This window comes from Microtus ochrogaster, chromosome 4, assembly GCF_000317375.1.
Source record: "Microtus ochrogaster isolate Prairie Vole_2 chromosome 4, MicOch1.0, whole genome shotgun sequence".
Lineage (NCBI taxonomy): Eukaryota > Metazoa > Chordata > Mammalia > Rodentia > Cricetidae > Microtus > Microtus ochrogaster.
This window is the reverse complement of record NC_022011.1, coordinates 43,992,697-44,018,383: the sequence shown is the minus strand read 5'-3', so window position 1 is coordinate 44,018,383 and position 25,687 is coordinate 43,992,697. Positions and strand designations below refer to the sequence as shown.

Sequence of the window (25,687 nt, the reverse complement as noted above, 5' to 3'; positions counted from 1 at the left end):
AGCCAGGACTACACACACACACACACACACACACACACACACACACACACCACACATACACACACACACACACACACACACACACCCTGCCTCAAAAAGCCAAACATAGTGGCCCCTTTGTTATTTTTTGTTGAATTAATTAAAACTTCAAAAAAAAATTATGTGTATGGGTGTTCTGCTTTTGTGGCTTGTGCACCATGTACATGCAGTGACTGCAGAGGCCAGCAGAGGGTGCTGCATCCCCATGTACATGCAGTGACTGCGGAGGCCAGCAGAGGGTGCTGCATCCCCCGGAATAGAGTTACAGATGGTGGGTTGTGAGCTACCCAGAGGTGCTGCAATTAGAATTCAGTTCCTCTGGAAGAGCAGCCTATGCTCTTGACCACTCACTGGGCCAGCTCTCCAGCTCCCTTGTTGAATTTTTTTTCTAAGTTATAAAAGTTGTAAGGGGCTGGATGTGGCTCAGGGGTAGTGTGCTTGCCTGGGATCCAGCAAGGCAACAGCAAATGGGAGGTTTGAAAGGCTGAAAACACAAAGCCCAGCATGCTGGTCCCATCTCTGGGAAACTAACTCAATAAACATCTGGTGATTCCCACAGCTGTTCTTTAACAAATGGTGACCTCTGACAGAGCTGTCTGTGATCTGAGCCTCTGCAGGTGTGGTGAGCACGTGTATAGCAAGTCTGGCACATAGAGGGCCCCCACTCCCCCATGACAAAAGCCTCAAAGATGGGGACAGTCAATCTCCACTTTAACTGAGGACAGGCAGTGCGTTCACAGCCTTCCTGAGCCCATGGCTGCCAATTCTCCATGCTGGTCTGAATCAAGTCTTACCAGTGTGGACCTTGTGGAGCTCGGGGTCAACCGGGCACACCAGGAGGGGTAGGAGTGGCTGAGTGAGGCTGACCCCGGCTCTCAGCACAGAAGTCAGAGCAGCCAAATTTGTGACATGCTCAGGAAGGACCACATCAGATCCCCTGACAGTCCTGTGTAGCAGGCAGGTAACTGTCGTTTTCCTCCACTCTATCGACAGGAAACCTGAGACTCAGACTCTAAGCTTGCCTGATCCCAGGGCCTGAGCTCCACGACAGTCTTGGCTGCTCTTTGTCAGGGTGACACTCGGTACCCTCCACACGAGACTGATAGGAACAGTCTACCCACGAGCACCGCCCACAAAACCCCTCATCTCCCACGGTACAACTCACAGGCGATCTCGCGTTGCCTCAGGTTCTCTGTCTCCTCCTGGGTTATGGACATCAACTGTTCCATTCTTATTCTAGGAAGAGAAAAAAGTACAGATCAAATTCATCCATTCATTCCAGCAAGAATCTTACCAGATAAACACTACCTCCTCCAGGGCACCTCCCTGTAGACCAATCCATGCTGCATGCCCAAAGCACCACACACATCTCCTGAGGATGTTAACCTTGAGCCTTAAAGGTGATTACTTCTTAGGACAGTGGGTAACCAACGTTAGAAGCCAATACCACGAACAAATGGGAAGGCGCCTAACATCCCGGGCCACTCAAAGACGCTGTCATCGGTTGTTGCTGGCGACTTCAGACAGTGGGGTACCTTACTGCACTGCCAAGAGGAACGTGAACTGACAACAGTCTGTGAGAAGTCAGAGTCTCCCCTGAACGCCTTTGCAGTTACCTCAAGAAGGGTTCACTTACGGTGTGGAGGGGGACATTAGCCTAAAAACAGCTTCAAACAAGGTGTTTATTCTGTTTTGTTTGTTCTGACGCGGAGTCTCTCTACTATGTAGCCCTGGCTGTTGTTTCTGCCTTCTAGAAGGTCTTAAAAATTACCATTTTAGGGCTGGAGAGATGGCTCAGAGGTTAAGAGCATTGCCTGCTCTTCCAAAGGTCCTCAGTTCCCAGCAACCACATGGTGGCTCACAACCATCTGTAATGAGGTCTGGCGCCCTCTTCTGGCCATCAGGCATACATACAGACAGAATATTGTATACATAATAAATAAATATAAAAAAAAATTACCATTTTATGCGCATAGGTCTTTTACCTACATGTGCATCTGTGTTCCACATTCATGCCAAGTGTCCACAGAGGCCACAAGATGCTGCCAGATCCCCTGGACCTGGATTACAAATAGTTGTGAGCTGTCATATGGATGCTGGGGATTGAACCCAGGTCCTCTGGAGGAGCAGGTATCTCTTTAGCCTCCTACAAACAAGGTTTTGGGCACAAAACTACATGTATGACGTAAGAGGTGAAAAGATTTCAAGGTAACTTTACACACACACGCTGCACGCTGTGTGTGCTTTCCATGTTCACATGCCAAGGGTGGCTCGATCGATTAGCACCCTGCATGTTCCTGCGTGGGACTTAGTTCAAAGGCCCGTATCCTCTGAGAACGGGGCTGTCCTCTGGGCCTGCCCAGCCCAGCATCAGACATGGTCTGTCACTAAGGGCTAAATGTGTGTTACCACTCAGCAGGCCCATAGCTGGCCTGGGCAGGACATCCCCAGGGAGCACTCCGAAGATGCTCCTATGTGGTGAGGGCTGAGATGGCCAGGGAGAGGAGGCTCCCAGGAGAATCAGGAAAGCGCCCCAGCGACATCTCAGGGAGGGGCAGGCAACAGTGTCAATCCTTGTCGCCATCATTTATGTTTCCTTCCTTCCTTCCTTCCTTCCTTCCTTCCTTCCTTCCTTCCTCCCTCCCTCCCTCCCTCCCTTCCTCCCTCCCTTCCTCCCTCCCTCTTTTAAGTGTTATTTTCCCTTTTATTTGGACAGGCCTCACTCTGTAGCCTAGGCTAGCCTGGAACTTCCTATGTAGACCAGGTTGTCCCTGAGCTTGAGCTCCTCCTGAGTGCTAGGGTTACAGACATGTGCCACCACACTCAGTCTTGTGCGTGTGTTCATGTGCAAGCGAGCGTGTGCATGTGGGCAGAAGTCAAGGGTCAATGCTAGATGTCTCCCTGTGTCCCTCTCAACCTCATTTTTTGAGACAAGGTTTCTCATGGAACCTGAAGCTCATAAGCTTTGCCATGCTGACTGGTCAGGAGCTCTGACCTCCCAGTCTTGCAGCTACAGGATGAACTGCCTGCTTGGGTTTTACGCAGACACTAAGGATGGTGCGAACTCAGGTCCTCATGCTGTGCAGGCAGCTCCGTATTGAGCCGTCTCTCAGTCCATTCCATGAATACTCACTATGTAGTAAGAACTGGCCTTGATCTCCTGATCCTTCTGAATTCCCCTTCACTTCCCTAACCCCAACATTAGAATGACAGCCGTGTACCAAGCCTGACCTATTACTTTCCTGACAACAAATGCAATGTACCTCAAAGGAGGCAGCTTGATAAATACCCAGGACAAAGAGAAAAACCAAAGGCCACCGCTCATACTTCCTGTCTATCACACACCCAGCGTTACCCCAGGGAGGGCTCCCTTTATTTTCTACACGCAAAGCATCTGAAGAGCAATGTGTGTCCATTCTGCTTTCAAGCTGTCTAGCAGGGAGGAATGCAGTGGTCCCATGTGTTTGTGGGTTCCCTGTCTGCAGAGTCAACTGACTGCTGGTCAGTAATACCTGGAAAAATCTTGTGTCTGTACCGATATGAGCATATTTCCCCACGATCTCCTAAGCAACAGAGCAGAGCTGCTATTCGCATAGCATGCGCTTCGTATCAGATTATCAGGAAGCATGCCAAGCAGACAGGGAAATGTGTGAGGCCCCAGGCCAGCGCTTCTCAACCTTCCCGATGCTGTGGCCTCTTAACACAGCTCCTCATGCTGCGGTGACCCCAACCATAAAGATCATTTGGACTGCTACTTTATAACTGTAATTTCGCTACTGTTATGAATCAGAATGTAAGTATCTGTGCTTTCTGATGGTTTAGGTGACCCCTGTAAAATGGTCATTCAACCCCTTGTTGTGACCCATAGGTTGAATATTTCCCTTTATTTGAGGGACTTGAGCAGCTGTGGTTTGAGAGACAAAAGTATCATATTCTTTTTATTTCTACAAATGTGGATTTGTAAAAATTTTGTTCATTTATTTTGGTTTGGGACAGGGTCTCTCTATGTAGACCTGGGTGTTCTGGAACTCATTTTGTAGACCAGGCTGGGCTTGAACTCAAGACATCTGATTGCCTCTGCCTCCTTAGCGCTGAGATTAAAAGCGTGCGCCACCACACCTGAACTAAATGTGAATTATTAAAAGTGTTTTAGAGCTGATGGGCATTACAGATGCACCTTCCTTCATATTTCTGTTTCTCTCGAGAATGTACATATATTTTAAGAAACTAAAGAAGAGCCATTACTAACTAGATGCCAAGAGGTGACTCTCCTAGACTGCCGGAGACTTCCCAGGACAAGGGAGGAGCCTATGCCCCCGCCCCCAGCCCCAGAGCAGGGAGCGACCCAGGGAATCTGCTCCCCAGAGCAGGGAGTTTTCTCTAGGCACATGATCCCCGAGGCTCACTCACCTCTCATTCTCTAGCGATTTCAGGATCTCAGAATTCTTCTTCTGCCTGTGGAAAAACCAGAGATGGGCCCTGTGAACACCAGCGATGACACGTCCAGCCAAGCTGCCCACCTCCCAAAAATGGCTGAGCTCACTACCCAGGAGCTCTGTTCTCGGGCAGTGAAAGCCTAGAAGGCTCTCCTGTGCCAGGAAGTAAAAAGTGCTTCTTAGGCAGCTGGATAAGGTGGTGTGGGCCTTTAATCCCGGCAGAGGGCAGAGGGCAGAGGGCAGAGGGCAGAGGGCAGAGGGCAGAGGGCAGAGGGCAGAGGGCAGAGGCAGAGGCAGAGGCAGAGGCAGAGGCAGAGGCAGAGGCAGAGGCAGAGGCAGAGGCAGAGCCAACCTGGTCTACAGAGCATGTTCCAGGACAGTCAGGGCTGCACAAAGAAACTTGTCTAATAAAAATAAAACAATGGCCAGGCAGAGGTGGAGCACGCCTTTAATCCCTGCACTCAGGAGGCAGAGGCAAGAAGATCTCTGTGAATTCGAGACCAGCCTGGTCTACATAGAGCTAGTGCCAGGACAGCCTCCAAAGCTACAGAGAAACCCTGTTTCAAAAAACCAAAAAAAAAACCAAAACAAAAAAAACCCAAAAAACAAAAAACCCAATGTGGGAACACATAGTGCTTGGCACAGAAGTGCCAGCCAAGTCTCCTTAGAAGAAAAGGACCTGAGGCACGGGAGAAGGAAGCCTGGGCTAGAGGATCATGCGGCTATAGCCGTTTCTAGACTCTTCTGTGGTGGACCCTAACCAGATGTCTTCAGACACGGGATCTCCGCTCAGCTGCTCTCTCCAACCTATCATGAACTGGCTTGGGGTTCCTATGTAGGACAGTTTGCTCCCTACAGGGTGAGCGGCCACTCTCGGGCAACAGGCAATGCGGAAGCCAAATGCAGGAGCAGGCTATGACTTTCACCCGCTAATATGTGGAAGGGGGCTGGGCCCAGTGTGGCTAAGTGCAGTTAACAGGCCTGTGACAGAACCCCATTCTGTACCCCCAAATCAGAGCAGCAGAATCGCCTTCCTCGGACCCTAGCAGAGGAATGCTTGGGCCAGAGAAGACTGAGAGAAAGGACCCTGTCCCTCAGAAGCTATTCCGGGGGCTGGCGGGCCAGGACTGACCTCTGATTGTCCTGCAGGAGTCTCTGGATGCGGCCGGCGATGCTCTGCTCGCTCTGCTTCAGCTGCTCCCGCAGCTGCTGCCGTTCTGCATCCAGGCAACGCTGGCGCTCACTTAGGCCCTGCTCGAGCCGAGTCTGCTCCTGCAGTGGGGGAGACACAGGGCCACAGGTGCGGGCATAGTCAGGGTTTCGGCTGGAGGAAGTGGCGTTCCTGTCTCACTTTAGGCAGGCTCTCTGTGACCTTGGGCTGGTCCCTCCCTCCCCACTAGGCATATTAGTGTCCACTGTGCCCAAGGAGGCTGGCCAGGGTATCCAGTCAGGGCTGCCATTCCTGCTTTCCGGGGATGGTGGGGCAGCTTAATCCCTGCTTGGCCATTTGGTGCCTCGGCCTACGCCAGGAGGCCACAGAGTTGGGGCATAGGCAGGCTGGCGTGTGGCCACGCACCTGCTTGACTGACTGAAGGATCTCGTCCTTGTGATTGTGGCTCTGCTGCAGCAGCTCGGCATGCTCTCGCTGTCCAAGGTCCAGGCGCCGCTCAAACTCCAGTTTCTCCAGCATCTTCTGCTCCTGCGGGGACAAGATGCAGAGCCACAAGGGGCTGTCCTGCAAGTCTCCAGGGAGCTGCCATCCTCCAGAAGAAAAGTGGCAGGGAGGGCCTTTACCTTTCGCTTCTCGTAGTCAGAGAACCGGTTCTGGGGAGAGAAGAGCCAGAGGTGAGGAAGGGTGGTGGGCGCGGTTCCCACTGGCCCAGCCAGCCTGCTTCACTGGCACGAGGAGACGGAAGGATGAAAACCCATAAAAGGGCCTGGGGGGCTCCAGCGTGAGAACCACTGTACGTTTGACACACATACACACACAGAAAATAATAGATTTTTTAAAGTTCAAGGTTATCCTTAGATACCTATTAAACAATTAGTAAGATAAGATGAAAATGGAGGAGTGCAGGGAGTTCCAGGTGGGAATGGCTTGCCCTAAGACGCTGGGCAAAGGGACATGGTTTGTCCAGGGAACAGAGAGGAGACCTGGACAGCTGATGTGGTGAGCTGGTGACCTGGACAGCTGAGGTAGCTGGGTCTGTGGGTCTGAATGGAGAAATCCATAGCTACAGCTCTGAACACCTTATGCCAGCAGCCCTCACAGAACAGCCACACAGGTACGCCCCTGCTGGCAGCAAACCTCACCTGCCAATCAGCCGCCTCCCTGGAGAATCTGTTTATGGCTCCATCGGGGCTGTCCTGGGAGTTCTCAGCTCCATCCTGCTCCAGGACTGGCAGTAGGTACTGAGAAGGAGGGTAGTATTCCAATCCTGACTCTACGGGAGAAGGGGCACAGGCTGGTCAGGAGCACCCCGCTGCTTGCTCCTGTGCCCTCACTCTCGTCCTCCCTCCGCCACTGAAGCCACCTTTCTGGCTCAGTTCACTCTCAAACTTCCAAGGCTGGGCCTCGCTGCTGTCTAGTTATTATTGTCCAACGTCAGACCTGGAGACATAGGCTTATTTATAATCCTAACTACTCAGAAACCAGGGTGGCTGGGCAGTGGTGGCACATGCCTTTAAGCCTAGCACTCGGGAGGCAGAGGCAGGTGGATCTCTGTGAGAGCAAGACCAGCCTGGTCTACAAGAGCTAGTTCCAGGACAGGCCCCAAAGTTACAGAGGAACCCTGTCTCGAAAAAGAAAAGAAACCAGGGTGACCGCTAGTTCTAAGCCTATCAGGGTTACAGAGCAAGTTCAAGGCCAGTGTGAGTTACTTAGTAAGACCCTGTCTCAAAAAGGGTTGGGATAGACTGAGTGGTAGAGCCCTTGCCTAGCATGTGTGCTGGCCCTGGTTCAAACCCCCTAGGGAGGGAAAAACATGATGTCATGTATTTGAGTTCTGCAGTCAGCATACGCAAAGTTACTGCTTTATTTTTGTGTCTATTGTTTATATACGCATTAGAGGATCTTAAAACATTCTTAGGTATTGAGAGTCTCAGTAGGTAGCCCAGGCTGGCCTCAAGCTCACAGTCTTCCTTCTGTTTCCCCAGGTGTTAAATTCTAAGAGGAAACTATTTACCCAGAAAAAGATTTTTTCCTTTATTTTAGTGGCTGGGAACTGAAGCCAGAGCCTCAGGCACGCTAGCAAGTGCCCCAGCAGAGCCTGAAGCAGATTTAAGGCGAACACACCCTTACACGCCAAGGGCAGCGCTGGCTGGGACACAGGACCTGCCAGGTACAAGCACACGTCCTGTGCCTGGCTTTTCTCCCTCTACTCCGGTAGACACTTCTTGCTTCCGTTGGCAGGGTTTGTTCTTTCAATGCTGCGTGCTTCTCACATGTGAGTATGAAACCATTCACTCATTCTCCCACTGCTATGGGGACAGTGCTGCCGTGGGCGTCTGTGGACAACATGGCTGCTCTTTCTGTTGGGTGAACACCTAGTCAGGGAACTAACTGAGCTGGGGACCTGGATGTTCAGCTCGAACATATACTGACAACATACAGTGAGAGAGAGGGAGAGAGACGGGGTCTTGCTACGTAGCTCATGCTAACCTTGAACTCACTATGTAACCCAGTCTGGTCCAGGACTGACCCTGATTTCCGGGCATCACTTTCTGAGTCCTTATACCCAGCTGTAATTTCTGAGCTATTATCTGTCTGAAGACGGGGACTCCAGCACTACTACAGACCTGATTCTACCTCTGGAATGCTCAGATTACGGGTTTATGACTACATGCACATTATGTGGTATTGGGGTCCAACTTAGGGCTTCACGTTTAAGAGGTCAGCACGTGACAACTGAGTCACTTTCCCAGCTTCTGGAGACACCTTGAACTGGAGTTCAGCTTTTTTTTTTTTTCCTGAAGACCCAGGCCAGCAGGTCTGGGATCATTTGCATACTGATAAGATCAGCCTTTAATTCTCTTTGCACTGCACCTCACTGCTTGTGAATAATTCAGACAAGAGGCTTGCTCTGAGGACCCACAGGGGACAGGAACCACGCTGACAGGTACAACAGCCCAAAGCTGCTCCCTTCTGGTGCCCAGGCCACCAGGGTCTGCCTACCCTGTCCTCCTTCCTCTAGTTCTTACTTAATAAAACCCGGTCTCCATAGTACCTCAGGTTCCCCTCCCTTCCTCTAGGTCCCTTAGCCCTTGCCTCTTCTGCTAGAAACTGTCTCTTCTCCTGGCCCTAGCTCCCTGCTCCAGTGCCAGCCAAGTTGCTTTCTCAGATAGGCCTTCCCCAGCCCTAACCCAAGCCAGATGCCTGAGCCTAATCTCTCCTGAGCTCAGCCTGGTGCTTCGATCTCTGTGCGATGCCTGACCCTAGCCTTCCTGAGCTCAGCCTGGTGCTTCGATCTCTGTGCCATGCTTCATTGGACATGCTGCCCTCACTGGACGCTGACCGCTGACCAGGCAGTTTGTACCACCTGGTCTCAGCTGGTCCCCAGCCTGTGACAAGGGATGGGCATGGGGTAGGGGGAGAGCAGAGGTGGCTGCCTTTACCTTTGCAAAGGAACTGCTGCACGGCCGCAGTGCCAGCACCACACACCTCTGGCGGGGGGTAGACCATGGACGTGGCATCAAGGCTCAGTGTCTGTGGGCACAGGGAACTCCTTTACTGTGTATACGACGTCACCCACCACCCAGCACAGTTGAAAGTCGCTTGGTTTTGCTGTCTCCCCTGCCTCCTAGGAGCACCACTAGTCATCACCGTGGTAGCTTGAGTGTGGACTCATGGCCATGCTGCCCAGCATGTGTGGCCATTTGCATTTCTTGAGTTGTGTGTACATGCTTGAGTGTACACGTATGTGTGTGTGTGTGTATGTGGAGGGACAGAGGATAAGCCTGAGTGTTGTTCATTAGGAACCACTCACTGGCCTGGAACTTGGTAAGATGGCTAGCAAGGCCCAGGGACCTGCCGTCTCTGCCTCCCAGGGCTGGGATTGCAGGTGCGTGGCTCTAGAACTGAGATCAGGTCCTTTGTGAGCACTTTCCCCACTGAGTCATGGCCCAGGCTGCATTGGAACCTGTGATCCCCCTGCCTCTGCCTCCCAAGTGTCAAGATTACAGGTGCACAACAACCTTAATTTCAGTTTTAATTAGTAAAGGCCACCTTGATGTGGGAAGGTCATTTGTCAATCTGTTGTTTCGTCGGTTAATCAATAAAGAAAACTGCTTGGTCTGATAGGTCAGAAAATTAGCTAGGTGGAGTAGACAGAACAGAATGCTGGGAAGAAGAGAAGTGGGCCAGACACCATGCCTCTCCTGGTCAGATGCAATGGAGCAAGCTGCCAGGTCAGACATGCTGAATCTTTCCCAGTAAGACACCACCTCGTGATGCTACACAGATTACTAAATATGGATTAAGCAAGATATGAGAGTTAGCCAAGAAGAGGCTAGATATAATGGGACAGGCAGTGTTTAAATGAATAGAGTTTGTGTGTTGTTATTTCGGGGCATAAGCTAGCCAGGCGGCCAGGAGCCGGGTGGCAGGAACGCAGCCCACCACTCCTTCTACACCACCTTGGCTATATGGATCCATGCCAGCTTGGGGGCCCCCAGTGGCTGCACAGATGACAGCATTTCTATTACCTGCAGGGGGATTCTGCCTTGAGAGACACTTGGCCTTTAAGCCCAGCCCAGCACAGCCTGCTGTGCCCCTAAACAGGTCACTTGGCTTAACTCCCTCAGTGTCACACAGGCGTGGTGTTCCTGATTTGACGGGATGTATGGTAGGTAACAGGGCACAGCATTTGAATGGAGTTGGCACACAATATGGTCTCATTGACAATGCCTGAGCTCTCACCCTGAAAAAAGTCTGTCCAGGGGTCCAAGAGGTTCCCACAAGTTTTTTTAAAGGAGCAGCCGGGCAATGAGTCCCATCCAATCTTCTGCTGCAGTGTCGGGGCTCAGGCACGCTAGACAAGTGCTCCCCCACTGAAGCACAACCTCAGTCCCTCAGGGCTCCAGTATCTTAGGATAGAATCAGGGCCCGAGCAACTGTAAAGCACATGACTTTTTACCTGGGAATTAATAAAGACTCAACAACACCATTCAATTCTGTGGTGGCACCAGCCACATCCCAAATGCTCAAGAGATGTACATGGCCACCAAATTGGGCAGTACAGTCAGTAGAAACACCCATCACTACAGAAGGTTCTCCCAAGAGACAGAGAACAGAGCTGGCTGAGCACACTGTGCTTCACCACCATGTGAGGGGCAACACAGCTGTCTCTGTCCAGCTGCCACCTTCCCAGACACCTCTGCTCTGCAGTCTGGCTTGATGGAGGTTATTCACCAAGATCTGGGGAGTTCTGGGATGCTCAGACAAGCTGTCAACACTGCGACAGATAAGTCCCTATTCCAGACACTGAGCTTTACATGTGAGGTCATAGGGTTGTTCCAGAGGCTGTAATGTCCAATCCCATCTATGGAGCTGTGTGCCCCAGTTTCTTCATCGGCAAAGTCATAACAGGACATGCCTCACGGGGGTGTGGGGGTCTGGGAGTTGGCACAGGCCCAGTCTCAGACAGTGCCAATGAGGGGCTGGGGAGGTGGTTCAGTTGGTAGAGCGAAGCCCTGGGTTTGATACCTGGCACCACACAAACTGAGTGTATTGGTGCACATCTGTAATCTCGGCAAGTTTACAAGTGGAGGCAGGAGGATCAAAGAGTTCCATCCTCAGCTACAAAGTAAATTCAAGGTCAGCCTGGATTACACAAAACTTTATCTCAAGGGGCTGGAGAGATGGCTCAGTGGTTAAGAGCACTGCCTGCTCTTTCAAAGGTCATGAGTTCAATTCCCAGCAACCACATGGTGGCTCACAACCATCTGTAATGAGATTTAGTGCCCTCTTCTGGCCTGCAGACACAGACAGAATATTGTATACATAATAAATAAATATTTTGAAAAAAAAAACAAAAAAAACTTTATCTCAAAAAACGTGCAAAAGTGCCTGAGGAGCAACAAGCCACCCTGTCAGGACCAAGAGCCCACTGTCCCCTAGTGGGCCACCTAGTGCTGGCGTCTGTCGTGGGTTTGCTGTGTCCCTGCTTTATACACTGAAGTCTTAATTCTGAAGACTCCAGACTTCACATTTAGAGCCAGACTGGACCAATCTGACTGGTGTCCTTTGAGAAAGAGGAGATTTGACAGACATTCAGACAGAGGATGGGCACAGGATAGACAGCACCTGCAGATAGAAGCCTTAAAGGAACCCACCGTGTCAACACTGGGACCTTAGATTCTCATGCAGACTGCAAGGACACAGACTCCTCTGGTGTGTGTAGCTTCCTCATTTACCCCGAGGTGACTCATGGGGTCCCAGGACATTCTCACCCTACCCACCTGTGCTCTGACGAGATCCACTTTCCATACCGAGCCCAGATCTCCACCTTGCCTCTGTTCCACGCCCAGCTTTCCTGTTCATCGCCCATTCTAGCCCCTCTTTGTTCTGCTCTTCCACTGAATGCTCCCAAGCCCATGGCTATGTCCCAACTCTCCCTCGTCTTCAAATCAGGCTCCAAGCACATAGAGTGGGGACCCTTCTGGGTTCCTCCGTCCTCCTTCACTTGGACTTATGCCCTCCCACTGCCAGGATGGCAGCAAAATCACCATATGACAGTCACACGGCAGCCCTCGGTGACACTGGAGAGAGTGTCCCCTTACCTCCAGGGTCCGCACGTGAGCCAGCATCAGTGGCAGTCTCCGAACCTCGTTTTCACTGATGTCGAGGGTACGCAAGCTTCGCAGCTCCCCCAGGGTCTCAGGAAGCTCCTTCAGCTTGTTGTCTACAGGGACCCAGGTGGCAAACTCAGTGCCCCAAAGTCTGCAGCTACCTCCTGACACCCAAGGGCGTAGGATGTAGGGCTGGCAGGTTCAGTCACTGCTACTCAGGACTCTGGCCTTCCCTCCCTGTGCCGCTTCTCCTCTATAATAGAGCACCTACTTCCCAGTCACATGATGAGCTGAGTCTCTCTGTGCCGAGAGGCTAGGGGCAGCAAGGGTAAGATAAGAGCCTGGCCACAGAGAGGCCGAGGACAACACACTGGTATCTTGGCTAGTCACTACCTCACTGCAGGGGAAGGTGTTCTGACAGCCACAGCTCAGAGCCTTATTTTCCTCATGTTAGCCTGCCTCGTGGACTCATCAGACCAGCCACATCCACGGGGTCAGCAGCGTCCCGAGCCACGCACAGCCACTGCAGTGGCACCTCCTGTCCCGCCCGTTAGCCCGCTCTCTTCCCATTGCTCACTACGGTCTGCCTTTGCCCACTGCCTCTGGGTTTGTGACCAGAGACAGACTGAGCTAGCCGCTAGCCAGGGGTCACTATGGCTTTTGGCATCACCCTCCCACTCCGTGGCTCCTGGGGAAAGCACCAGAGAGCTGGCCTGATCCTGAAGGTGTGGACCCACCTTTCACGTTGAGGGTCTGGAGCTGAAGCAGGTTCCCTACAGAGCGTGGGAGATGCATCAGTTGGTTCCTTTCCACATTCAGTACCTAAGGAAGGAAACGACATGAGAAGCCTACAGGGTAAGAGTGCAGGCTTAACCTGCATCACCCAGGCACAGAACAGACCTGCCTTTATTTCCTCCTACAGCCCTGAGAGGGAGGCACGGGCTGTTATGGTCCCATCTAAGGGATGAGAAAACTGAGTTTTACAGAAGTTATGTGTTCAAGAGAGCCAAGCTAAGTTCTTGAACACACTCCTAATTGAGGCTTCACCATCTATATTAGCCGCAGAATGCCCAGGGATAGTATGAACCAATGTGGCGGCAGACAGGCTATCAAGGGCTCAGTGAGGCAGGGAGGGTTAGGATATGGTGATCTAGTGTTGAGCAATGGGGAGGCATAGCTCAGGCTAGCCCCAAATAAAGCACTCAGCCAGTGCAGGCACAGCTACCCACAAAGGACCAGGGAGCCAGAGAGTACAGAATTTGTCCTTTAAAAATAACATATAAAAACTTAGGCATCGCCAGGTGATAGTGGCGCACGCCTTTAATCCCAGCACTGGGGAGGCAGAAGCAGGCGGATCTCTGTGAGTTCAAGGCCAGCCTGGTCTATAGAGCGAGTTCCAGGACAGCTAGGGCTATTACACAGAAAAACCTTGTTTCAGAAGACCAAAAAAACAAAAGCAAACTCAGGTACCACGTGTATGCAATACCTGTGGAGGCCAGAAGAGGGCATCAGGTCCCCTGAAACTGGAGTTACAGACAGCTGTGAGCTGCCATGTAGGTGCAGGGAACCTAACCAGGGTACTTTTCGAGGCAGCTCTACAGTCTCTGGAATCTGTCTTTAAGATGGAAACCCCCTAGGCGTTTGTTTTTTTGGGGAGGAGCAGTTAAAGCTGTGAAGCCATGAACTACCACCATGAAGTACATGGCAAGTCCTGGTGGAGAGCCCCTCACAGCCAGGCTGCAATGGGAAGGGCAGTGCCAGTGCCCAGCACAGTGCAGCCGGGTCCACCGCGACAACACATCAGAACGTCCCAGTGTTACAGAAGCCCGCGTCCTCCAGCCTTACCTGTAGGGCTGTCAGCTGCCCCATGTCATCAGGAAGGGCTGTCAGCTGGTTGTCATGGAGATCCAGAACCTACAGAACAAACAGGTCTGTCAAGCCCCAGAAACTCAGAATCCAGAACAGCTGAAGATGACGAGGTCTCCTCATACCCCAGTAACAACCTGTAGCAGGAACTCTAGCAGAGTCTTTGTATCTAGGGGAAACGCCAGAATGAGAGTTGTTTTCTGGAAGCACTTGGACCTGAAGGAATCATGTGGAAGACAGTGACTGCTGTTTAGAGTTGTTTCTCTGAAGGACCTTCACAGCCTCTGCGACTTTAGTGACTTGATGGCCCCAGCACACCTGAATGTCTTGCATTACTGAGTTCTGCAAACAGTGCATGGTGAAGACGGAAAACGCAAGGGTGTGGTGCTCCTTCCAGAAGTGTAGATTAGGTCCAGGTTTGGTATAAGGAACTTGTTTTACCCTAAGAAACGACTTTTGTGTGACCGTCACTAAATCATCTTCAGTGTGGCTGGCCCTCCCTGCTGCCTGCAAGGCCTTATTTAATCCCATAGTGACCCTCTCTCTTCGATCATACAAAGGACTCAGACACCCACAACAACCCTTCCTCCTGCCTGCCGTTCATTCAGCATCCTGCCTCATCATCGTTTTCACTTTTTTCTTTTTGAGATAGTGTTTCTCTACATAGTCCTGGCTGTCTGAGAATTCACTCAGTGGACCAGTCTGGCCTACAGAGATCCACCTGCCTCTGCCTCCTGAGTGCTGGGAGTGTGCACCACCATGCCCCCCCCCCTTTCCTGAGTCAAGGTCTCGCACTATGTAACCTGGCTAGACTTGAACTTACAGAGCTCGGCCTGCTCTGCTGTGACTGAAGGCGCGTGCCAGCACACCCAGCTCTACCAGCGCTCCAGCTCATAGTCTTGTTTTCCTTTCAGGGTCTAGAGGCAGGCTCCTACAGTGTAGCCCAGGCTAGTCAATTCTTTTGCCTCAACCTCTTTGCCAGTGCTCAGGATTGCAGACATGTGCAGCTATACCATGTCTGATTTACGTGTTCTCTTTTTACGGAATACAGAAGTTACACACGGGCTGGGGTGTGACTCGGTGGCAGGGCATGTCATCAGTATGTGTGAGGGCCTGGGCATATTGATCACACACACACACGCTAAAATAAAAATTAGCACAAAGAAGACAAGAGAAAAGCATGGAGTGAGGGTGGAGACGGCTAGGCAGTTAAGAGCTGCTCTTGTAGGGGACCCAAGTTTGGTTCCCAGCATCCACACTGGACAGCTCACAAGAGCCTACAACTCCAGCTCCTGATGCCGTCTTCCGACTTGCTTAGGCACTGCATGCTTGTGGTGCTCTATCTATCTATCTATCTATCTATCTATCTATCTATCTATCTATCTATCTATCTATCATCTATCTTTCTACCTACCTATCATCTATCTATCTTTCTACCTATCTATCTATCATCTTTCTACCTACCTATCATCTATCTATCTACCTACCTACCTACCATCTATCTATCTACCTACCTATCATCTATCTATCTACCTATCATCTATCTACTTACCTACCTACCTACCTATCATCTATCTACCTACCTATCATCTATCTACCTACCTATCATCTATCTACCTACCTATCATCTATCTTTCTATCTACCTACCTATCTATCATCTATCTACCTACCTACCTATCATCTATCTATCTACCTACCTACTATCTATCTATCTATCTATCTACCTACCTATCATCTATCTATCTACCTATCATCTATCTACCTACCTACCTACCTACCTACCTATCATCTATCTATCTACCTACCTACCTATCGATCGATTGATCATCTATCTATCTACCTATCTATCATCTATTTATCTATAGGCAAACGATGATAAACATAAGGTAAAAATGAGTAAATCTCTTAGAAGCACCAAGCAGTACGTGTGGGGGCATACAATTTTAATTCCAGGACCCAGGCAATAGAGGGACTCTGAGTCTGAGGCCAGCCTGGACTGTACAGCCACCTGAGACTGCATAGTGAAACCAGATCCTAAAACACAATCACCTGGAACAGAGCCACTCCAAGCCCACCTACTGGAGCTAATGAGGGAACGCTGGGACAGAGCAGGATGTTAGTCTTCACTCTTAGCGTGGGATCCACCCTTACACGTTCACCTCCACATAGAACAACCCTGGGCGGACACTGTAACCATATCCTGGAGGGGTCCACAGAAGGGTCCACAGTCAGGAGGGGGTCCGCCCAGGCCACTGACGTATCAAAATTAATGCCCTCTCTGGACCCCCCCCTGCTATGTCCTCCTTTCTGCTGACTTGGCTTGAGTTTAGGAGCAGATGGGAGTAGAAGCCTCGGAGGGCAGGGGCTGGGGCTGGGTTCTCTTTACCAATGACACCCAGGAGTGCTTAGAAACCACACTGTTCAGACACCACGGTGACCATTCTGTGAGGACCTTTTGGCATATTTTAACAGAGAAGAGCCAAGGAGGGTGTGGAGGCTCAGCTGCCACCTGGAGCACCAGAGTCCCCGGTGCCTAGAGAGGGCCCAGTACCTTGATGGTGGCAAGGCTCAAGAGGCTGCAGGATTTGGGAAGCAGGGACGTGAGATGGTTCGTATGCACGATCAACACCTGAGAAGAGAGGAGAGAAATGTCGGGTTCCAGGAGAGCAGCACGCAGGGAAAGCCAAGGGTGAGGTCAGTGGCTTGGCCCTAGCACTAGGCTGCCATGCTGCGCCCCATGCATCTTTGCTCAACCAGACCACAAGGGGGGAGTCATGGGCTCTTTTGAACTGGACTCCAGATACCAGGGGGAAAGAGTTTGGGGGTCTAATTCTATCTTATATCCTTAGAAGGGGTCAGCTATCCTGCTTAGCCTTTCCTGGTTCTAACCTTCCTAGAAAACAGAGCACTAAGTGCCTTTCTCCAAGGGCTGCCATGGCAATAAACAAGCCACATGGTGAAAGCGTTTTAGCCTGGGTTATCATGGGGTCCACTACTCAGACTGTGCCAACCATGGCTATTCTTGTTAGACATTGACTCCAGCTTTGGTATCTCAGAAGAATTTCACTACACTATTGGCAGGAACATGTTTCACCATTCTGGGTCCAGCTCTGATGGTGTGTAAGTATCCACCTGTATGCAAAGCCTGGCATGATCTTCTAGAAAGGCTTTCACCCCCTTCTAACTCTGAGGATGGCAAGAATGCACCAAGTGTCCTCTCTATGAAATACTGGGGGAGGTAATAACCATGCTGTGTGACTGGCAGACTCCCCTCTCTATCACTCACACACCATGAGACAGCTAGCTATAAATGTCTTCTTCCTTCCACAGATGGAGAAATTGGGGTGTGGGCTGGAGATTGCTTTGCAGTTAAGAGCACCTAGGTTTGACTCCCAGGATCTACAGGTAGCTCACAACCGTTTATAACTCCAGTTCCAGCTGGGCTTCCTGCCTCCCCAGGCAGCGCACATGCATGTGATACAAATAGACAGCCAAGCAAAATACATACGCACATAAAATGCTAAAAGTTAATAAAAGAAACAGAGGTGTGAGCGTGTAAGGAAGTTATCTAAGTCACGAGGCTATGAAAGTCAGAGCCAGGAGCATCTCAGAGTGGTCCAATCCCAGAGCCTACTCTAATCGTGACAATCTCTACTGTGGGCCAGAAGGGCAAGGGCCAGAGAGCAGGAAGGAGGCTGTGTGAGGGCAGTGGCTCCTCTGCGTCCATGTCGTTTCCCTCAAGCAGAAGTGGTTTTCTGAACAACGACTCTGCTTACCTTTTTCTGCAGAACTTTGCACGTTGCAAAAGCCCCAAATGGAATCTAAGACAAGACAAAGAAGGGTCAGAGCCTCCCCACCTGCCAGCTGCCTCAACTGCTCTCCTCAAGGACACAGGGCAGATTAAATTCACAGCTCTTACACACCCTTACTTTACCTCAGAGAGTTCACATTTAGAGATGTCAAGAATGTCATCTGCCCCAGCTTCTTTTGCCTAAGGAAAAAAGACATTTTTAAGTTAAATTGCTTTTTTTAAATATTTATTGATTTTATATGTATGCACCTCATGCATGCCTGATGCTGGCAGAGGTCAGAAGAGGCATCAGATCCCCAGGAACTGGAGTTACAGCCACCATGTGGTTGCTAGGAATTGAACTCAGGACCTTTGGGAGAGCAGGCAATGCTCTTAATCTCTGAGCCATCTTTCCAGCCCCCCTTAAATTGGTTTTTGAGACAAGGTCTCAGGCAACTTCAAACTCATCATGTAGATAAAGCTGGCCTCCAACTCCTGATCCTCCTGTTTGCGCCCTGCAAGAATTAGCTCTCTCCATAGGTTCGAGAGAAAGGCTTTAAAAAAGTTTTCATGGGCTGGAGAGATGGCTCAGTGGTTAAGAGCACTGACTGCTCTTCCAGAGGTCCTGAGTTCAATTCCTAGCAACCACATGGTGGCTCACAACCATCTGTAAAGAGATTTGGTGCCCCCTTCTGGCATGCGGGCACACATGGAAAGAATGCTGTACACATAATAAATAAATAAAAAAAAAAAGTTTTCACGTCTCCTGGGTGTGGTGGTGCACGTCTTTAATTCCAACACTTAGGAGGCAGAGATAGGCAGATCTCTGAGTTAGAGGCTAGCCTGGTCTACAGAGAGAAAATCTGTCTCAACTCCTCACCCCCCCAACTCCACAGAAAGAATCTTCAAATCCTGTATGTTTACAAAAGTTCTGTTGAATCTGTGAGCCATTTCATATTCATGGTGTTTAGCTTCTCCTAAAATTAATGGTAATTTGGTTTGGCTTTGTTTTGCACCTCGGAGGTTCTTTTTTTGAAAACAAAACACTTTTTAGGGCTGGAAAATGGCTCAGAAGTTAAGAGCACCTGCTATTCATCCAGAGGTTCTGAGTTCAATTCCTAGCAACCACATGGTGGTTCACAACCATCAATAATGAGATCAGTTGCCCTGTTCTGGTGTGCAGTCAAACACGCAGACAGAAAGAACACTGTATGCAAATAAATAAAATCTAAAAAAAGACCCCACTTCTTAATGATTTATTTATTCTTCTTATTTTTTTTTTTTGTTTTTGTTTTTCGAGACAGGGTTTCTCTGTGGTTTTGGAGCCTGTCCTGGATATTTATTCTTATTTTATGTGCACTGGTGTTTTGCTTACATGTTATGTTTGTATGAAGGTGTCAGATCCCCTGGAACTGGAGTTACAGACAGTTGTGAGCTGCCATGTGGGTTCTGGGATGGCTAGCTTTGAATCTGTGGCAATCTTCTTGCCTCAGACTCCCAAGTGCTGGAATTTCAGGTATGAGCCACACCCAGTTCCCCAAATCAAAACACACAAACAACAACAAAAAAAGAACTCTGGCAAAACATACTTGTGGGATGGAGAAAGTAGGAAAGAAACACAGGTATAAGGAGCTGGGAGGGACACAGCCACAGCCTGCTTTTACTGGTCCGTTTGGCAGGTGGCCCAGTCTGAGGTCCAGCAGGAAAAAAAAGCCAACACACACTCAGCCTGTGAGGAAGGGCACTCCCAGGGGAGGGAAGGCAGAGGGAAGGAGCAAGTACCCCTAGAGATGTGGAGGCCTAGGAGGGAGAGACAATAAACCTGCCTTACCAGACACATCTGGTACTCCAGGCGCTTCCGAGCCTCCTCACTGGGTTTCCGCTTCCGAAAGAAGAGGGGCATCTTCCTGTGTGAGTTCTGGACACTGGAGCACAAGACGGAAGTCAGCACCTGGGAACATGCACTGTACCTGACACTGCAGGCGGGCAGTTCAGAGATGCAGCCGGCCTGTGCACCTGTATCTGACACTGCAGGCGGGCAGCTCAGTGATGCAGCTGGCCTGTGCACCTGTATCTGACACTGTAGGCGGGCAGCTGGGAGATGCAGCTGGCCAGTGCACACTGTACCTGACACTGCAGGCGGGCAGTGGGAGATGCAGCTGGCCAGGGCACTGTATCTGACACTGCAGGCGGGCAGCTCAGAACCTGCACTGTACCAGACACTGCAGGCGGGCAGCTCAGAGATGCAGCTGGCTGTGCATCTGTATCTGACACTGTAGGCGGGCAGCTCAGAGATGCAGCTGGCCAGGGCACTGTATCTGACACTGCAGGCGGGCAGCTCAGAACCTGCACTGTACCAGACACTACAGATGGGCAGCTCGGAGATGCAGTTGGCCACGTGGCCAGAGTTCCCTGCGGATAGGCTATCTGCCTCATTCAGTTGGTCCCTGAGCCCACAAAGCAGCGCTCAACATTTTGTTCTTTGTTGACAAAGCAATAAACACAGAATATGGTGGAAGGAACATAAACGCAGGCCAGGTGCCCTGGCTTTGGGCTCATCTGCCACTGACCCTCTGGGAGGCGTTGGCATCACCCTCTAGTACGGAGCTATTTTCCCACCTTAGGGAAGATTCCCCCAGACCTTCCAGGGATGTTCTCTGAGGACTCTTGCCAGACTCAGCTGATGAAGCTGTCAAGACTAAACTGGAAGTAGCCACGACTTGGGGGGAAACTCAACTATGTCAAGATTAAAGAGAGTTATGAATCTCAGGAACCTTCCCACCCTTGAAGCTATTATCCATTTGATCCTCACTCCAACCCTGTGTCCACTGATCTGGCTATACAACCTGGGTTACAGGTGGTTACACAACCATCTGGGGTGCTTGTCCTTCAAGCCCTGACTCTGTGCAGTTTGCACAACTCCCTGGATTTCACAGTTCAGCAAAGTTAACCTGAGCTCAGAAGCTGGGTGCTCATAGCTGGCCCAGAATCTAGAACTTCCACTGCTGTGTAAGGGCCAGAGACAGGAAGGAAGCACTCACTGAGAGGAAGCGTGTAGCTAACAAAAGCATAGGCTTCGACATCCAAAACATCAGCTATGTCGCTTTGGGTCAGAGCCTATTTCCTCAGACATAAGATGGAGCAATGTTGCCACTGTTGGGTTCAGTGGGGCTCAGTCATTTCATGTATGTCAGGGCCATGTCATAGACTCTGACAGAGTGCACCACACACATGACAAACAGATTCAGGGGCCAGGGAGAAAAGGCTAGAGGAGTCTTGCAGTTGAAGACACATCCCTGGTCCTTAGAGATTTCAGGTCTCCATTCCTGGGTGTGTGTGGGCTGTCAGGGGGAGGTTGTCAGGCCTGCAAAGCCAGCTCCTTCCTCACTCACCTGCTGGCACTCCGGAAGAATGATGTAAAAGAGCCCTCCTCCATCCCTTACCGATGACTTCCCTTCTGCTCGCTAATGGTTAGCCCTCCCTCTTCTCTTTACTCCAAGTCCAGATTTCCAAATTCTCTCCAAAACACACACCAAGTCCTCTTCCCTGGTCATTCCCAGCAAGGGTTCTTTCAAATCTGGTTTGAACCTCCCTGATGGTGTAGCTTGGTCGGGAGAACCACACCCATCCTCCCCTGGCAGAGCTGGCCAGTGGCTGACCTGGCGTTGTGGATGGAAAGGTCCTTTGCCGATGTTCCGATGTTGGGGTGGACCTCAAGGTAGGCTAATCACTCTGAAGGCTTGGTCATAGATACAGACACAGGCACCAGTGAGGCGACCTGCAGTAGGGTCTTTTTCAAACATAGGAAGTTAGGACAGAAACTCTGAATCTCATAAAGTCATGCAGCTCAGGATGACAGTGTCGGGACTCTAGAAACCAAAGAATCGCAGAATTAAGAATCGTGGTTTAGACCCGAATAGTTTGCTCGTATAACTAACATGCACACACTACAAATGGGTAAGAAGGGTACTAGGGTAGCATTGGTACTGGGGTCCCGCAAGTCAGATGCGGATTCCTCAGGGGAGGGGCGGGGCCCTGGGACTCCAGAGTCATCCTCATGATAAGGGAACGTGGAATACATCAGGAAGCAGGGTCTCTGGGGCAGCCCTTCTACTCTGACAGTTCCCGGGGAAGGTGCTGGAACATCCACCCCTTCCGAATTCCCTAGCTCACCCGTGAATACGGCTCTCCAGTCCTCTGCCGCAAACGCTTGCCCACAATAAACAGGGCGGCGAGAGCGTCACCCCGACGCGGGGCGGAGCCAGCGGTTATCGCGAGAGCCGAGCTTTCGTGCCTATATCCGGCGTGGGCGGGGTGACGGCCGTCTTTTCGGTTTTCGGCTCGGAGGAGGTAACGGTGCAACTTTCTTCGGTCGTCCCGAATCCGGGTTCATCCGACACCAGCCGCCTCCACCATGCCGCCCAAGTTCGACCCCAACGAGATCAAAGTCGGTGCGTGCCTTCGCCGCGCCCGGGCTGCGGGTGGAGCTTTCCCCGCCGCGTGCTGGCTGTCCCGGGCCTGGCCCCGGGGCTGCGGGGCTGCCTCCCTTGGGCCTCAGCTTCCCCGTGTGTAGACGGGGAGGAAGCACCGCCGCCCTTGCAGCCTGTGCGCCTTGGGTAAGGCCTGGCCCCGGGATGGCTGCGGCCTCCGGTCCGGCGCGTTCGGCGGAAGGTCTGATTGTGCTTTTTCTCAGTGTACCTGAGGTGCACCGGAGGTGAGGTCGGCGCCACATCCGCCTTGGCCCCCAAGATCGGCCCCCTGGGTCTGGTAAGTCGTCACTGTCTACAGCTGTGCTTTTTTTTGAGACAGGGTTTCTCTGTGGTTTTGGAGCCTATCCTGGAACTAGCTCTTGTAGACCAGGCTGTACAGCTGTGCTTTTAACATGAGGGCAGACTGCATTTTTCCTGTGTGTGTGTCTGTTGGTCCCCTACCATGTCCGCTTCAGCCCCGTTTTGATTCTAAAAACTTTTGAAGGAAAGCTGAAATAACACGGGTATATAGCTCGTGCCATGGCACAGTTGCGGCAATCATCAGGCGGATTCTAGAAGGTAGAGAGGCTGAGGCGTTACCATGTGCTTGGTGACTTTGTTCCTAGAAGGAGCAGTGGAGTCGGTGAGTGGCTGGTTAAAACCCGCTGCTCGCCCGTGTGATTTTAAGGGAGTGCCCTCCGTGGGGAACCAACCCATGGGAGCCTAGCGTTAAAGCTCTGCAGGCGACCCTGTCACAGCTGTGTCCATCAGCTCTTCGGGCAGTTAGTTGGTGGAGTGATGAGGGCTTGAGTGCTGGCAAGCGTGAGTTTAAAGGCTAAGCCTTCAACTTTAATGTTCTTTTTACAGTCTCCGAAAAAAGTTGGTGATGATATTGCCAAGGCAACCGGTGACTGGAAAGGCCTGAGGATTACAGTGAAACTGACCATCCAGAACAGACAGGCCCAGGTATTTACATTGCTTAGTGTGGGGGAAGGCTGAGGGGGTAACCTTGGAAAGTCATGGGATCTCACTGTTCTGGTGAATCAATCTTATCTTCTTGGGAAAGCTTCTGGGAAGGTGGTAGGTGCCAGGGTGTAGGATTCCACCATGTGGGGCCTAGGGATTAGGATTAAACTCAAGTGGTCAGGCTCGGTAGGAAGTAGTGTTACACTGAACTATTTCCCAGGCCCCGTTGACATATACTTCAGTGGCAGTACTGGTATTGAAGGGTTCCTGCACTGTGTTCAGAACGGATTTCTCTTGTAGATTGAGGTGGTGCCTTCTGCCTCTGCCCTGATCATCAAAGCCCTCAAGGAGCCACCAAGAGACAGGAAGAAGCAGAAGAACAGTGAGTTGATTGCACTTTTCTGGTTTCTCCACTGTTTGCTGCTTTTTTGCTTTAAAACTCTGCTCTGACTCAGGTGCAGGAGTGTAGAGTAACGCCCTTGGGTTGGTTGACACTGCTTTTTTTGCTATACCTGAGGTTGTGTTGGGCTGTTGGGGAACTTGACTCTGCCTCAGCCACCCGCCACTGCACCTGACCAGTACTCTTGGCTGGTGCAATCCAGTGGTGAGCTGATAGTAAGCCCCAGCTTTAGGAAACAGGGTTGTCCTCCATGTGGATGACTCTGTGCCGAAGGCATGGGGACAGCCAGACATAGAAAATGAAATGATCTTGTCAAAGATGGCACATACGCTTTTTTAAATAGCAAAACGACCCTTGTGCTTTCTTTCCCACAGTTAAACACAGCGGAAATATCACTTTCGACGAGATTGTCAACATTGCCCGGCAGATGCGACACAGGTCTTTAGCCAGAGAACTTTCTGGTAAGTTATTTACATGGACTTTTATGTGTATCCCTGGCTGCTCTGGAACTAGTTCTGTAAACCAGACTGGCCTCCCAAGTACTGGATTAAAGGTGTGCACCGTCACCACCCAGTGGGATGCATTAAACCATCGTTTTTCCCTTTGCCCCTCAAATAGTTGCAAGGAACTGAGGCTTCTCCTTTTAATGTAGGAACTATTAAAGAGATCCTGGGTACTGCACAGTCTGTGGGCTGCAATGTGGATGGGCGCCACCCTCATGACATCATTGATGACATCAACAGTGGTGCTGTGGAATGTCCAGCTGTAAGTGACATTGCATTTCCCCTGTTCTGTTAGCGTCGGGGTAGCTGGGCTTTTTGTTGCCTCTGTCTTAAAGGGTGAAAATTCTTTGTGGAAATATGTTCCCCATTGTGACTGATAATTTCTCTCCATTTTCCAGAGCTAAGAAGCAACAAGAGAAAATATTTCAATAAAAGACCATCTGATAACCAGTGAGCTTGACTGTTTTTTGGGTGGGGGAGTAATTTTTTCTTGGGATGTTCATGGTGGCTGTGGTAGCAGAATCTATGGAGCACAGCGTATAGCCAGGAATGGAGGGTGCTTTTTTTTTAATCTATGATGTGGTTGGGATGCCATGAAGAATCTTGCTCTATTATTGAGCCAGAACAAAGACAATATTGTTTCCTCTGGATCTTATGTACAGAGCAGTGTGCTTTAAAACCTTGAGCCTTTCGTGGGTTTCTGAATCACTTGGTTATAAACCCAGTGCATTTTTCACATGCACAGGCATCTGAATAATCTATACCTGGGCCCACATCAGTTGACAAGTGACACATGTAAGGGAAAATATGCTATGTGGGCATAAGGGTGACTATAGTTTTCCTGTTTCATGAGTTTTTTTTCAATCAATACAAGGAAGATAAAAACCCAGTGCAACTTTCTAGAAAGTGCACAGGTGATGGCGCATGCATTTTTGCAGTTGACCTTCATTTGGTGCCAAGCATGCTCACTGTACACATAATGTGCTGGCACAAACCAAAGACCCACCCAGCCGCCCCAGGGAATGTGAGGGAGGTGCTGGAAGAGAAGCCTGTGGAGCTACCTGTGTTCACGAAGGGGGAGGCTCAGGTGGCATGGTTGCTGGGTGCTTGCTCAGCTTTTGCTATCCTCTAATCTCAGACAATGTACTACTGAGGGACCAGGGTTCTATTCCTAATACCCATATGGCAGCTCTCAACTGTAGTCCAGTAGTTTTGGCAAAGATACAGGCAAGTCAAATGCCAAAAACAATTTAAAGTTATGCCCCTTGGCTGGTGGTGATGGTGGCACAGGCCTTTAATCCCAGCACTCTGGAGACCAGTGGATTGCTTGAGTTTGAGGCCAGCTTGGTCTACAGAGTTCAAGGACAACCAAAGTTGTTAATACAGAAGCTCTGTCTTGAAAAGCTAAAAATATGGCGGGGAGGAGGCG

The 25,687-nt window shown here is 50.7% G+C and overlaps 2 protein-coding genes and 1 non-coding gene across 5 annotated transcripts in view; 2 read left to right on the top strand and 1 right to left on the bottom strand.

The window, feature by feature from the left end:
- Lrsam1 (leucine rich repeat and sterile alpha motif containing 1) overlaps positions 1-22,188 on the bottom strand; it is a 36,245-nt gene extending 14,057 nt beyond the window's left edge. For 2 of the 3 annotated variants that reach the window (XM_026778655.1, XM_026778656.1), the window contains exons 1-15: positions 21,313-21,568; positions 19,752-19,845; positions 18,065-18,121; positions 17,907-17,951; positions 16,682-16,759; positions 14,109-14,177; positions 13,001-13,085; positions 12,255-12,376; positions 9,090-9,180; positions 6,789-6,919; positions 6,270-6,299; positions 6,052-6,174; positions 5,608-5,747; positions 4,450-4,494; positions 1,205-1,275 (exon numbers count right to left, since the gene is read on the bottom strand). In XM_026778655.1, coding sequence (XP_026634456.1) covers positions 1,205-1,275; positions 4,450-4,494; positions 5,608-5,747; positions 6,052-6,174; positions 6,270-6,299; positions 6,789-6,919; positions 9,090-9,180; positions 12,255-12,376; positions 13,001-13,085; positions 14,109-14,177; positions 16,682-16,759; positions 17,907-17,951; positions 18,065-18,121; positions 19,752-19,845; positions 21,313-21,356 — 1,225 coding nt within the window. In that variant the 5' untranslated portion in view covers positions 21,357-21,568. The other variant, XM_005346030.3, reaches the window with a different exon arrangement.
- Positions 22,189-22,230: 42 nt separating this feature from the next.
- On the top strand, positions 22,231-24,712 carry Rpl12 (ribosomal protein L12). The gene is made up of 7 exons (XM_005346029.3): positions 22,231-22,371; positions 22,614-22,687; positions 23,257-23,355; positions 23,656-23,737; positions 24,130-24,216; positions 24,408-24,520; positions 24,657-24,712. Exons 1-7 carry the CDS (start codon positions 22,335-22,337, stop codon positions 24,660-24,662), a joined length of 498 nt encoding a protein of 165 aa, XP_005346086.1. The 5' UTR covers positions 22,231-22,334; the 3' UTR covers positions 24,663-24,712.
- LOC113455971 lies at positions 23,914-24,042 on the top strand. Its single transcript, XR_003376870.1, has one exon. It is a non-coding gene; the product is annotated as a small nucleolar RNA SNORA65 (small nucleolar RNA).
- Positions 24,713-25,687: the final 975 nt, after the last annotated feature.